The sequence below is a fragment of the Vulpes lagopus genome, chromosome X (genome assembly GCF_018345385.1).
Source record: "Vulpes lagopus strain Blue_001 chromosome X, ASM1834538v1, whole genome shotgun sequence".
NCBI classification, from domain to species: domain Eukaryota; kingdom Metazoa; phylum Chordata; class Mammalia; order Carnivora; family Canidae; genus Vulpes; species Vulpes lagopus.
In genome coordinates, this window is record NC_054848.1 from 14,776,596 (window position 1) to 14,790,483 (window position 13,888).

At 42.6% G+C, this 13,888-nt stretch overlaps 1 protein-coding gene across 1 annotated transcript in view; it reads left to right on the top strand.

The window, feature by feature from the left end:
* PPEF1 (protein phosphatase with EF-hand domain 1) overlaps positions 1-13,888 on the top strand; it is a 122,779-nt gene that overhangs the window by 488 nt on the left and 108,403 nt on the right. The window contains exons 2-3 of the mRNA XM_041740360.1: positions 8,434-8,536; positions 11,675-11,757. Coding sequence (XP_041596294.1) covers positions 8,434-8,536; positions 11,675-11,757 — 186 coding nt within the window. The remainder of the gene's footprint in view (positions 1-8,433; positions 8,537-11,674; positions 11,758-13,888) is intronic.

A 13,888-nucleotide genomic window follows, 5' to 3' on the forward strand; every position in this document is an offset into this window, starting at 1 on the left:
TTGATGCCTTTGACGAAGCCTCTTGAGCGCTTGGCACAGATGACCGCGGGTGGACGGATTCACGAAGGCTCACTGTTCCCTGCCAGCCCATGAACCGCCCTGACTCCCAGGATGCCCGATGATAAGTATATCCCACCTCTTTGCTAACCTCTGTCCGCACAGGACAAGGCTGCCACGAATTGGGCCTGAAATTCCACTCCCACTTGTAGTTTGTTTTTTTTTTTTTTCTTTAGGGAATGCTCTGCACGTCCTCCAGCCTTCTGTCTGCCCTTGCTTGGAAGGATGGGTTCCCTGACAAGGAGGGAGACTTTTGTTCCACCGCCCGCTGCGCTCAGAGTGCAGTCACAGTCTATTGTTAGTCAAGTACAGGATGGTTTACAAAGCACTTTGGCATACACTCCTCTGAGGTAGCCTCGGTGAGTATTACTGTCTTCATGTTTCAGCTGAAGAAGTTAAAGCCAACCAGAGAGTTTGAGTGCCTTGCCTGCCACCACTCTGCCAGTGACTGGCAGGGCTGGGCTTCTACTCAGTCTCCTGATAGCTAAGTGATTCCAAGAGGCCCATGTCCTTAAAGGCTACGCATTGTTGCCCTAAGAGTGCCATTGTTCTCTTTTAATATTTCATATGTACTCAGGGAGGAAATGGATACCTTTTATTTTTTTTCCTTTCTCATCTTATTTCATTTTAAGGTTTATTTATTTGAGAGAGAGAGAGAATCTCGAGCGGGCTCCATGCAGAACGAGGAGCCTGACGGCAGGGCTCTTTCCCAAGAACCTGACACTGTGACCTGAGCACGGGGCTGGATCCCAGGACCCTGAGCTGAGTAACCAACTATCAGATGCTCAGCCCACTGAGCCATCAGTGCCCCTCCTTTGTCATTTTAAGATGAATTCCTCAAAAGCAGGAAGCCATTGGTGACTTTGACCTTGCAACTGTCAGCGTTGTGGATAGCCTTTGAGATGGCCATAGCTCTGCCATTCAGGCAGTCTAGTGAGACTTGTGAGGCCTGTCACCCCCCAGGTATGCCCATAAGCATCTGAAATCAGCAAACTAGTAGATAAGGACTAGAAATCGCTTCAGACTTTTGAGTGTTCAGATTCTTAGATGTGTGGTGCAGCTTCCCCACTGTCTGGCTTCACCCATGGAGAGCAACTCAACCAAAGAAACCATGGCCCCAAACACTGAGCTGATTTAGGAAGCTCAGTTTCTTTGATTTCACTTAGAAACAGTTATACCCTTTCAGTAGCAAACCCAAGTATGTACTAAGAAAATAAGTCATTCCCTAAGTATGTCAGCTCACCTTATTCTTCCCCCTTTTGCAGCTCATCATGTTTCAAACATTTGAAATTAGCCTATCGTAATAGATATTTGATATTTGTTGCTCTTTGCCCACGTAGTCTTCTACATCTCTCTCTGTCTTCTTACCCGGCTGCTGCCATCTTACTATTATAAGGTATCAGACCAGCCTCTTAGATGCATACAGTAGAACCCTCTAGTTCACAATACTCACTGTTTTTCCCCATGTAGGATTTTTATACCATTTCCCCAGCGATAGGCTTGACTGAGTGACTTGCTTTGGCTGATTAAACGTGGGTAGAAGTGATGTGTATGTGTCGCTTCCAAGTGAAAGTGTGAAGAGCCAGCTTGTGATTCGCTACTTCCGTATTTCCCCTTTGCTATGGGAATAGCAACACTCAGAGAGAGGTTGGCCTGAGTCTTAGAGAAAAGACCCCAGGTGACAGACAGAACTGCAGCCAACCTGCACTGGCCACGGAATAGGAGTGAAAAATAAACCTTGATAATTGAAAGCACTAGGGTTTTGGGTGGTTACCAAAGCAGAACATTACCTAAGTGGATTCAACACTCCTGCTAGTTTCACAAGAAAATGAGTTTATTAAAGGACATTTGGTGGCTCACAGGATCTCCAAAAAGGCCTTGGAGACTCCAAAGCCAGGAATGATGTCTTAATCTCATAGTAGGGCTGCACCAGCCAAGACACCCACTGCTCCCCCTTCCAGTACAGAGGCAGCAAGTCGAGCCAGTGATGGGGCCCCGAGACTCTGAAAACTGGATCCCTCTGTCACTTGTGTTGTCGCAAGATGGATTTCATAACCCCTTGACTCCTCCTGTCACCCTCTGAACTGAGGTCTCTGCTGGAGCCTAAGTTACATACCTGTGCCCTTGCCCGGAGAGAGGCTGGAGAAGCCAATGCCTTGTTTCTCCTTTGAGGATGTGAGAATCAAATGTAGGGAATGCAGAAGTTGGTGAGTGACCACAAAGCATGAAAGTCATCTGCTGCCTGCCTAAAGCATGAGAATGGGGCCAAGAGCAAGGGATTAGAGCTGAGAAAGAGAATGATTGGGTGCTGTCCTGTCAGGCCTCTCCCAAGCCATGCCTTACTTATACCTGTTGACTCTTCAGTTATTTGAAGAATGCATGCCTGGTTTTGCTTAGGCTAGCTAGAGTTGGGTTTACTGACTGTAATAGAAGGAGTCCTGATGATTCATCTAAAATGGATGGGCATCAGCGCAGTGGCTGGCAGTGGTGTCCTGTCTTGGGTACTTGGAAGTTTGGGTTGCCCTCGGTTCCCAGTAAATGGGGAGAGAGACAGCCACTTCTGGGAGGGCAGGGTTTTGGTTTCAGTGTGTCTTCTCGAACACAGCAGGGTACTTGCTCACATATAGCACAGTAGCCAGGACATGTAGAGTTAGAGAGAGTGGGCAAACACATCTGTGGCACGTACTGCTAGGTGCTTAAACTAAATTCATTCTTTTTCTTTTCCTCAATAATAAAGATAAGAATAGACACTTGTACTTGCTATGTGTTAGAGGCTATTCTAAACTCTTTGCTCAGATTAACTCATTTAATCCACACAAGAACCCTGTGAGAAAAGGTTATTCTGACTGGTTTATAGGTGAGAAAATGGAGGCATAGAATAATTAAGTACTTTGTCTAAGTCATATAGCTAGTAAATAAAGGAGCAGGGCTTTACACCCAGGCCATCTGGCTCCATGGGCTGTATTTAACCTCTACACTGCACTGCCTGATTTTGTTTGAGTTGGCAATGTATCCAGTTAAAACAACTTGATTTCCCAGGCTCCCTTGCAGCTAGAAGAGACTATGAAGCACAGTTCTTTTTTTTTTTTTTTTATCTTTTTTTTTTTTTAATTATTTATTTATTTATGATAGTCACAGAGAGAGAGAGAGAGGCAGAGACACAGGCGGAGGGAGAAGCAGGCTCCATGCACCGGGAGCCTGATGTGGGATTCGATCCCGGGTCTCCAGGATCGCGCCCTGGGCCAAAGGCAGGCGCCAACCCGCTGCGCCACCCAGGGATCCCCTGAAGCACAGTTCTGGCCATGAGATGTATGGAAGCAGGGGGTCTTCCAAAACCATTTCTTTAGAAGACAGTAGACTCAGGTGGTATGCCTCATTTTGCCCTTAGTTGTTTACTTTCTGCCCGGAATGCAAATGTGGATGTTGGAGGTAGAGCAGCCACTTTGTGAGCATGAGTTGACAATTTTGAAGAAGAAAGCTATGTGACTTGGCTGAAAAAAAGAAGATGCCTGGGACCCAGTCCCAGGTTTCATACTTCCAGTTCCTTTGTTACATGTGAAAAATAAAACATCTAATTTTTAATGCCGTTGTTTAGTAGTAGTTTCAGTTACATAAGGGAAAACATATACCTACCGATTCAACATTTCCACGTTTCTTACCCTTAGATGTCTACTATGTCATTTTGACAATGTCTCTGCTCTGTCCACCAGCTACTGAGGGACTGCTCTGTGTTGCAATCCCTTGTAGAAGTTGTTTATTACCACATGCTTGCAATATGTCTGGGAGCACGGTATTGGGTAGTGTGGGAAGTTTTTTTTCTTTTAAGTGTATGATATGGCCCCATCTCAAGGAGTTTAAAGAACATTAATTTACCCAAAGGACTGATTTGTTCCAAGCTGTTAATGGATGATAATGGTTTGATGTTGTTTTCCTAACTCAGGATGTTATTGAATTTTAATAGACCCTGTCTCCTGTCTCTGAAAGTAGAGATGCGAAAGAGGAGAAGGAAGAGGGGCGAGGGGGGCAGGGTGATGTGCAAAAAGCCTGTCTAACAATAAAGATGGCTCCGTGTGGTATTCCTCTCAATACTAGCTATTTCTAACCTCCAAAATCACCCACAATCATAGCCAACGAGCTTAAATTTGATAAAAGATGCCCACCCAGGAGAGGAACAGATTAGCTCAAAATACTATGTCTCCACCTCCCTTGTTTATATGTCTTGAGATGCCACTAGTTTCTAAAGTCACTCGCCTGGGACTTTGGAACTGAGCACAGAACAATTTGGCCACTCCCCACTCCTACAGAACCCCACTCAAAAGGAAATACCTGATAGCAGCATCAAGCCAATGCGAATTGTTGATGGAAATGAAAATTAGCTACTCGCTCTACTTGCTCAACGCTTACTGTCTTCTTTAGATTTACAAGGAGATTCAAAAGTGCACACAACGGTTCTTGCCTCTGAGTTATTCCTCCATAGTCTGATGGGATGATTTCAAGAGTGATGCAGGTGTTAAACAAAAATTATATTATGGACTTTTATTAGTGATTTTAAATATTTGTGATTGGGGGAGGATATAATTAGAGTATAGTCTGAGGGCTAATGTAATAATAAAACCAATTAGGTTGTTTAACTCAGTTAGAGGCTGTCTGTAGGCTAGCAGCTTTCTTCTGATAAATCCTGTTAAAATGCAGTGGGTTCTATTTTGTGCAGAACAAGCAGGCTGCCATGACAACTGTCTGTGAATATTATTTCAGTATTAGTCATAGGTTTCCAGTGTCAGCCTCTGGGTCTAACGTTCGTTCTAAAACCCAAATACACATCTATTCTTAAAGGAGTTGTCCTGGACATGTTTACAAAAAACAAAACAAAACACTTTCAATTGCCCAGGTTTTTTCTTTTGGAAAAAAAACATGAATGAATTTACACAATTGCACATTGTAGATTTTATTGCTGTTTTTTCTTCTGGAAAGGTAATTTATATTGTGCTTGACCATCAGTTTGATTAAATAGATGCACTAGGCAAGAGTTTGGAAAGTTTCTTTTAAGTCTGTAATCCTTATGTTAAATTATTCTCTTTTCTTCCCCATCTGACAGTGTCAGAAGGAATCTTGTGGTCGCAAGTGACAGAGGATTGAGTCCAAACCAAGTTAGCAAAACGAATCTCAAATGAATGTGACTTGAAAATTCCTAAGGTAAAATTTCATGAGATTTATGATGGAGGGTTCCAGCTCCATTTCCCTACCCTTCTGTTCCCTGTCTACCACTCCTAGTTTATATTATAATGTAGTGATCTATGGTGAGAGCTCTCCTCCTGGAGCAGGTCCTCTGTCTGAATTGTTTTATGCAATTAGGGGGAAGGTTGGAGTTTCTTCAATGTGTCTTTTTGGGCCTTGATTGTTTTTAGCTGGAAATAATCTGTGTGCCAAAGTGGCACATTTTGGGGTGGCTTGCCTTTGGCTCCTGAAAAGGTCATTTTATCTCATGTGATATAAAATCCAGAGCTTCATTCAAAAATGAAAGTGAACTTGTTAAAAAAAAAAGTCATTAAATATATAGAAATTTCCTACCCTTAGTTACATCAGGTTAATTTATATGACATTTCCTTAAAACTACTCTGTAAATCAGACTTTTCACTAAGTGAGAGTAACAACCCACCTCACTTGGGTAATCAGTGAAATTTCACATTACTGATACCTCAGTTTGATTATAATTTTTATTTCTCTCATTCTTTGTAAATATTTGAAATCTTTACCTTATGGCATTATTTTATTTATATATCACAACACTTTTTTGTTCTGGTGATACTACTCAATTGGCCATAAAAATCATAAGAACGTTGTAGAACGTAGTTGGACTCTAAAAGTTATGAGAGAGTGGGTTGACAAAAAAAATGGAGATTTAAACAAATAAAAATTGTACTGTGTTACAGAACAGTGCCATTCAAAGCATGTTTCACTATCTATCACTTGGGAGCTTATTAGAAACACAGATTCATGAGCCCCACTCCAGACCTACTGAATCAGGACCTCTAAGGGCTGGGCCCAGGAATCTGTGTTTTAACAAGATCCGGAGTTGATTTATAAGTACATTAAAGTTTGAGAAGCCCTGTTTTAGAGAGTTTTATGTAAATGAGACTCACAGATCTTGTACTCTTTGGAATATTGGTAAAAATACCAACTTCAGCTTTAGTGAGCTTAAAACCTACATTAAACTCTAGGTTCTCCCCTTGAAAGTTCCTAAATAATAGATTTCAGTATTTACTCCAGGTCGCTAGTCTTAACTCAAGTGTATGCTTGACTCCTCCTTCCATCAACACCTTTATCGAATTAATCAGTATTTGGCTTTTAGGTGTCAGTTCAAAGCTTACTTTCTCTGATAAACATTTATTTGCTTGACCTCCTGACTCACTCTCATACTACATGTACTTCTCCTTTGTAATTTCATATTTATTTTTATGATTATTTAATTAACATTTGCTTCCCCCATGAGGCTATAAACTTCAGGAGGGAAGGGACCTTATCAGTTTTGTTAACTGGTATTTCCCCAAGGTCTAGAACAGTGCCTGGCACACCATAAATGCTCAACAAATATTTGTTGAATGAATATATGAATGAAACCAAGACAAGAATAAGTGCTCTTAAAGAAAATTCTCTAAAAACTCTCAAAACCATGGTTTTGAAAAGAAAGCCATGGATCTTTCCCAGGCCTTGTTTTAGCTAATAGATTCAATGTTCCTCCAAGAAAGCAACTCCTCTTTGTTTTCTGTGTTCATGATGCAAAAATGGCTGACAGGGAGGCAAATGGTGGCTGAAAGAAAACTTGAAGAACCTGCAACCTGTCTTTCTAATAAACAAGAAGTGGTTCTCTCATCCAGGTTGTGCTGTTCACATTCTGTTGGCAGGTACTGTCATATCTGCATCTGACATTGTGGGGTTGCCAAGGCAACCTATTAAAGAATAATTCTAGAATCTACCTCTGGAAAATTCCAGATGAGGCTGAGAAATTCTCTCTAAGTTAGACCTATAAGCGTGACAATGGATTGTGTCCTGAGCCTGCAAGTCAGGCTGAAAGATTCAGTAACCAACAAAGTGAAGATCTAGGAGTCTATTTTCCTTGAACCAGTGTAGACCTGATAAAACTTAGAGAGAAGGGTAAGAATGCTTAATGGAGCAGATGAGTTGAATGAAATCGGGGTAGGCATGGAACCATAGGATTGAAAGTTAGCCTTCTTCCTCTGTTTGTTTAGCCAACTCTGGTAGACTTTAGGTTTTGTGTATGGAATTTGGTATGAGGATGAGGTCCCTTCTCTCCCTCCTATGGAATATGGTATTTTATATGCTTTATATATATATATTATATATATACTTTAATATAATTTATATTTGGGTGATCTTTATAGCGTGGAATTGGGCACCTTGATGTGGAAGGAGTATTGGCCACCAATCATATGACTGTAAATGTTGGGGAGGCCCCCTCACCTCTCGGAGCCTTGTGTCCTCTCCTATAAAATAAAGGACCTTTCTGAGCAACTCTAGAGGACCAAAGTGTCTTACCACATTACAGGTTCACCTATGACATTGCCCTGGGCCAAGAACCACATGATGCTCTTGCAAGGGGACTCCACTGTGGGCTTAGATCAGTTTTGCTCAATTCCCAGTGCCTTGATACAAGAGGGAGTTGCATAAATGTATATTCTTGTTTTATTTTTATCTTGGAATGGCAGATTATAGCTCCTGCAGAAGGAAAATAAGAAGAAGTAAGAAATTACCATTACTCTGCCATTGACTCATGCTAGATGTCAAACCGAGATACATGCAAAACGCAAGCACATACAAGCTAAAGGAACAGATTGTGGCAATATTTAAAAATATCGCAACTCTCTAAATAAGAAGCAGTTCTGATAAGCCTATTTGGCATTCATGCAAAACACCCGTAACTGAAAAATCTGAATTGTACATTGCCAAGGTAAATTATTTCTACGAAATAATTATAGATGCAAGTATATTGGATTATATGATAATACCTGTCTCCCTTGGTTTACAGATACCCCCCTCTCCTGGGCCTCTTCCTTTCCAGATTGTTGCTTTTTTAGTCTCCTTTGTTCCTTCCTCCTCCTCCTCCTTTCCTTTAAATGTCTCAATTCCCCAGGCTGCTGCTTGTGCCCCTCTTGCCTACCTCTATAAGCTCTCCCTGGCTGTTTCATCCTCCTGAACCGCTTCAGTTGTTATCTGTAACCTGATGAGAATCTGTAGACCTGATTTATTTCCTGGGCTCTAAACTCAGGTTTCTGCTGCTAATGGGACATGTGAATTCATTCTTTTTCTCCACCTCCCCTTCGTGTCCTACCCCTATGCCCCTTTAATACTCTATCACAGTTAATGACATTGCTCACCAGACTGTAGATGACGAGAGGGCAGGGACCGCGTCTGTCTTGTCCACCACGGTACACCCAGCACTCAGCGTAATGCCTAGCATGGGGTAGGCACCCAGTAAATACTGAAGAAGTGATTAATCCAAACCGGAAACCTCCCTCACTCCCTATACCCAGTTGGGGACTTGTGGGATTTATTATAGGATAGGCTTTCACATTTGGGCCCCTTCTCTCTATCCCCAGCAGCGCTGCTTTATTTTTTATTATTTTTTTAAAGATTTATTTATTCATGAGAGACATAGGTATAACGGGAGAAGCAGGCTCCCCATGGGGAGCCTGATGCAGGACTCTATCCCAGGGCCCCGGGATCACAACCTGAGCTGAAGGCAGCCGCTCAACAGCTGAGCCACCCAGGTGCCTCCCCCATCCCCCACCCCCCAGCACAGCTTTAATCCAGCCCTTAGCACATCCTGGATTGTTGCCAGGGCTTCCTCACTGGGCTTCCTGTGGCTTCCAGATCCTCATCATCTGACCCACAGAGTGATCTTTCTCAAACTTGAATCTAATCAGATTACCTTCAGGCTTCCCTTCACTTAAAAACTGAGTTGGCCATCTGGCAGCTTCACACCACATCCGTGGGGCCTGTACAGTGTTGTTTTGTTTTGTTTTGTTTTGTTTTATTTTGTTTTGTTTTGAGAAGATGAGAATGATTGCCTTTTATTGATTCTATGATGTCCATGTTTTTCACATTTTAGCACCTCTGAGATGGGAATGTGTCTTAAAATTCACGGGGGGTCATGGTTTGATGGGTGGCTTTTTTTTTTCTTATTGGTACATAAAATAATGAAATACCTTATAATTGGTGGCATCCTAAATTTGCAGAAATATACTGACATTTAAAAGTAGGGAGATTTTACATAAAAATATGTTCAGCTTCTCTTGAAAAATTACATCGGGCAACCCTGGGCCAGGATTTCTGGATGGCAGCCTAAGTGGGAGCTGCCAGTAAGTAGCAGCTGCCTCACTTAGACAAAAACTCTCTAGAATCCACCTATGCTGCTTTTATTCATTTATATTACCTGCTTCAGCCCACGCAAGCATTTGAAATTGTAATCCCTGACTGATGAGTTAAAGTCTGAATTCTTTGTTGTGATTTACAAGAATGATCACAGCTGGCACCAACCTACCTCCCCATCCTCTGCTCTATACACCCTCTCTCTATCCCCCAGTCTCAGGAAACATTACTCACATATAACATGCGCCCCTGCTCCCTGGAATGCCTTTTCCCACCTTTCATGTTCTATGAAATATTTCCTCACTTCCCCTGGCAGAACTAATATCCTTCTAGAATCTAACAGTACATGGACATATCTCTGTATCTACACCTCCTGTCTTGAAATTACTCGTGCACAGACCTGTGTCCCTTGTTAAACTGTGAACCTGGAAGGGAAATGGATCAGAATGTATTCAGTTTTGTTTCTGCCTTGTAGCTAGAACATGCTCAGTAAGTATCTGTTGAATAAAGAATGGTTGGAGTGTGTTTTTTGCCTGGGATCTCTGCTTTTTTTTTTTTTTTTTTTTTTTTTTTTAGTTTTGCCCATGTATAGAGAGCTTAAGATGAAGTCAGATGGAAGGGCAAGTGTTTTTCTTAGAGGTCGAAGTTTGCAGTAGAAGGCGCTGCTTCTAGCTGTGGTTTCCGGAAGCCCTTGGCAAAGTCAGCCCCTGGGGACTTTACTATCTTGCAGACCCTAAGACACTAGACCAGGGCCAGCTCTGAAACTCTTTATTTTAAAATTTGTGTAGAGTAAAATCGACAGTTTTGTGAATCTGGACACGTGGATAGATTAGTGTCACCTAATAAGGTACAGAACATTGCCCCCCAAACTTGTTCTTGCTACTCCCTTGTAGTCACACCCTCCCCCACCCATAAACCCTGACAACCACTGATCAATTCTCTATCACCATGGGTCTTCCCAAGAATGTCATAGAAATGTATGTGACCTTATAAGCCGTGTTCTTTTACTCAGCCTAATGCCTTTGAGATTCATTCAGGTTGTGTGTATCAATAATTTGTTCCTTTTTTTGCTAAGTAGTATTCCACTGTACAGATGTCCCACAGTCGTGCATCCACTTACCCACTGAAAGACATTTGGACTGTTTTCTGTATTTGACCATTTGAACCTGTGTAGAGGTTTTTGTGTGAATATAAACTTTCACTTCTCTAGGTAAATACCCAGGTGTAGGATGATGGTGTCCTATGGTAAGTGTATGTTCGACTTTACAAGAAACTACCAAACTATTTTTCAGGGTAAATGTACCATTTTTCATTCTCACCAGCAGAGTATGAGAGTTCTAGTTGCTCCACATCCTAACCAGCACTGGGTGTGACTGGATTGTTGTTAACTATCCTAATAGGTGTCCTGTGTTGTCTTGTAGCTTTATTTTTTTTTAAAGATTTTATTTATTTTTTCATGAAAGACACACAGAGAGAGACAGAGACACAGGCAGAGGGAGAAACAGGCTCCCTGCAAGGAGCCCGATGTGGGACTCAATCCCAGATTCCCGGACTACACCCTGAGCTGAAGGCAGATGCCCAACCGCTGAGCCACCCAGGCGTCCCTTGTGGCTTTAATTTGAATTTTTGCTTCCTCAAATCCAGGTGGGAAAACTGGAGGGAAGAAAATGGCCACCTCACCCCCAGTTTTGTGGTACTTCAAACTCTCATCTTCCTCAGTCTTCCTTCCGCTACTTACTTTTCAGAGTCCTTGTATTACTTATTCATTGCTATGTAACAGATTTCCAAAAACCTTAGAAGCTTAAAATGCACATTTATGATCTCACAGCTTCTGTGGGTTAGGAATCCAGACATAGTGTACCTGGGTCCTCACGAGCTGCTGCAGTCAAGGTGTTGGCTAGGCTACAGTCATCGGAAGGCTTAACTGGAGAAGGATCCACTTCCAATCTCAAGTGATTGTTGGCAGGACCCACTTCCTTGAGGTCTGTTTGACCGAGGGCCTTTGTTCCTTGCTGGCTTTTCGTCAGAGACTTCCTTCAGTCCTCTGCCATGTCGGCCTCTCCAGCATGGCAGCTTACTTCATCAAAAGCACTCAAGTTGTGACGGAGCCTGCTAGCAAGACAGAAAGGCAGTCTTCTATAACCTAGACATGGAGGCAACATCCTAACATCTTTGCCATGTTTTACTGATTAGAAGTCAGCCAGTAACTAGGTCCAGCCTTACACTGCAGGAGAAGGGATTACATAAGAGCACGGATACCAGGAGGCAGGGATTTGTGGGAGCCATCTTGGGTCTGCCTGCCACAGTGCTCAGGTAAGCTGCTCCATGGATTCTGTTCTGGGTGTTTTATAGCTTCATTCTGCAGGAGAGATAGGTGGGGTGGGTAGAGTGCCCTTATTCTACCCAGACCATGACTCTCTATGCAGCTTTCTGATTTTATTTCTGAAAATTCGGGGTTAATTTAAGGAGCTTGTGTGGTTTTTGTTTTTGACTTAAGCCATCTAGGACCAAGCTAGGGCTAGATGAAGCAGTAGTCAAACTTTAAATTCCTGTACCTACCAATCTTCTGTTTATTAAATTACAACCACGGAAAGGTCAACTTTTGTAGCCTTTTCAAAGCTGCCCTTGTAAACTTCGACATGTAATGACAGCTGTTTTAGCCTGTCATCGTGGCTGCTGACCAGGTGACCCCAACAGATACATCCGGCCAGCACTGGCCTTTATGAATGTCTTTGCCTTGCTAGTGATTTGTAACCCACCTTTAATTTCTTTTAATCATTCTCAAATGACTTGCCAAAGCTGGCATCTCTTTTCTCTTACTCATTGTGCCTTTTCAATACCCAGAATTCATCCCTGGAAATAAGCTTGATTCTTTCTCTTTATTGAAACATAAAATTACTTGGTATTCTTTTCTTCTCTTTAAAGGGAACTAGGCTCTTTAAATCAAAATTCTGGGAATGGTTTTGATTGTGAACCTGTCACAGCCCAAGCTTTTTGAGAACGGTCCCCTAATACGGGTATATTAATTTATTTGTAACCAATACTACAGTACTCATATATTGTGTACATTACCAAACATACATGAAAATAGGAAATTCAAAAAGAATTTAAAAATAGATAAAAATACAAGTTCTAATATTTTGCTTTCTACTGTCCAAAGGGGGTGCTGCTGGGCATTGAGGTATCAAAGGCCCCGAGTGGGCAGACACCTTAAGTACCACCAAATAGGTCTGCACATGTTACTTCTGTTCTCGGTCTAGTCCCAAATCCAGTGGCTCGCTCTAGAGTCTAGCATGTTCCCCGGTGTGCGTCATGACCAATAATAGGAGCTGCCCATTAGAATTACTTTTCCTTGGTGGAAGATGGAACTGCGGCCAACTCCAGAATGCTTGTGGGGCAGGAGGGGTCTGGCTGCAATGCTCAGTCTCTCCCTTGTGAGGTAACCAGCCTCTCCATCCCTCTCTTTCTGTAGCTTGCTCCCACCAGAGACTAACCAAGTGTCCTGGTCTGGGTTCCCTCAGAGGCAGACCCTGAGACAAGCATTTGAGAGCAAGGAAGGCGAAGGCAAACCCAGTAGGGAAATGGGCAAGTGAGAAAGGAAGGAGGGACAGCCAAGACAGTCGAGAAAGAGTAAGTCCGGCCTGCAGGGGTGGAGAGGCTGCCATTGTTTAGTCCAAGAAGATAGGCACTTTTCACTACCCACTTGTACGTCTAATTGCAGTATTATAATTAGGAACTCAGTTCATTCTGATTTTTGGCTTACCTCTCTCATTTCACATCCTTGTTAAGCATGGTGAAATACACATTATCTGCAAGAACACTCTTTTCTCCCTCACCTCTTCTCTTCTGAGTTAACTTCTAGCTTCCGGCTGTTCAACCATCAGGTCTCGGGCAGGGCATCGCTTCTCTTTTTTTCTTTTTCTTTAACTCAACCTTATGCCCAAAGGGGGCTTGCATTCACAATCCCGAGATCAAGAGTTACCCATTCTACCGACTGAGCCAACCGGGCACCCCAGCAGCTCGTTTAGAAAGCCTTCCTTCATCCCCCTTTCTGGGCTGGAGCTCTTTCTCTGCACCCTGTACCTGTCCTATTAGAAATCTTATCATACCATATCACTTTTATTTATTCATGTAATCTATATCTATTATCTGCCTGGCACTGGTTTAGGTACCGGGAGCTTATATTCCAATAGGAGAGAAGGATTTTAATTTGTGATTTTATTTTAATTTCTTATTTACCTATGTGTTCACCCCACCTCATCATGTCCATTTTGTTCCCCCTTTATGTCCCTGTCCTTTGGCACAGTGCCTGCCATGTAGGGGTGCTCAGGGTGTTGTGTTGAATTGTGTCGAATTGAAGAGCATAAGCCATCTTGGTGCAGGATGATTTGGTATTGCCATGGCCTTTTCCAACCTTTCCTGCTGGCTGTTTTCATACAGTGAT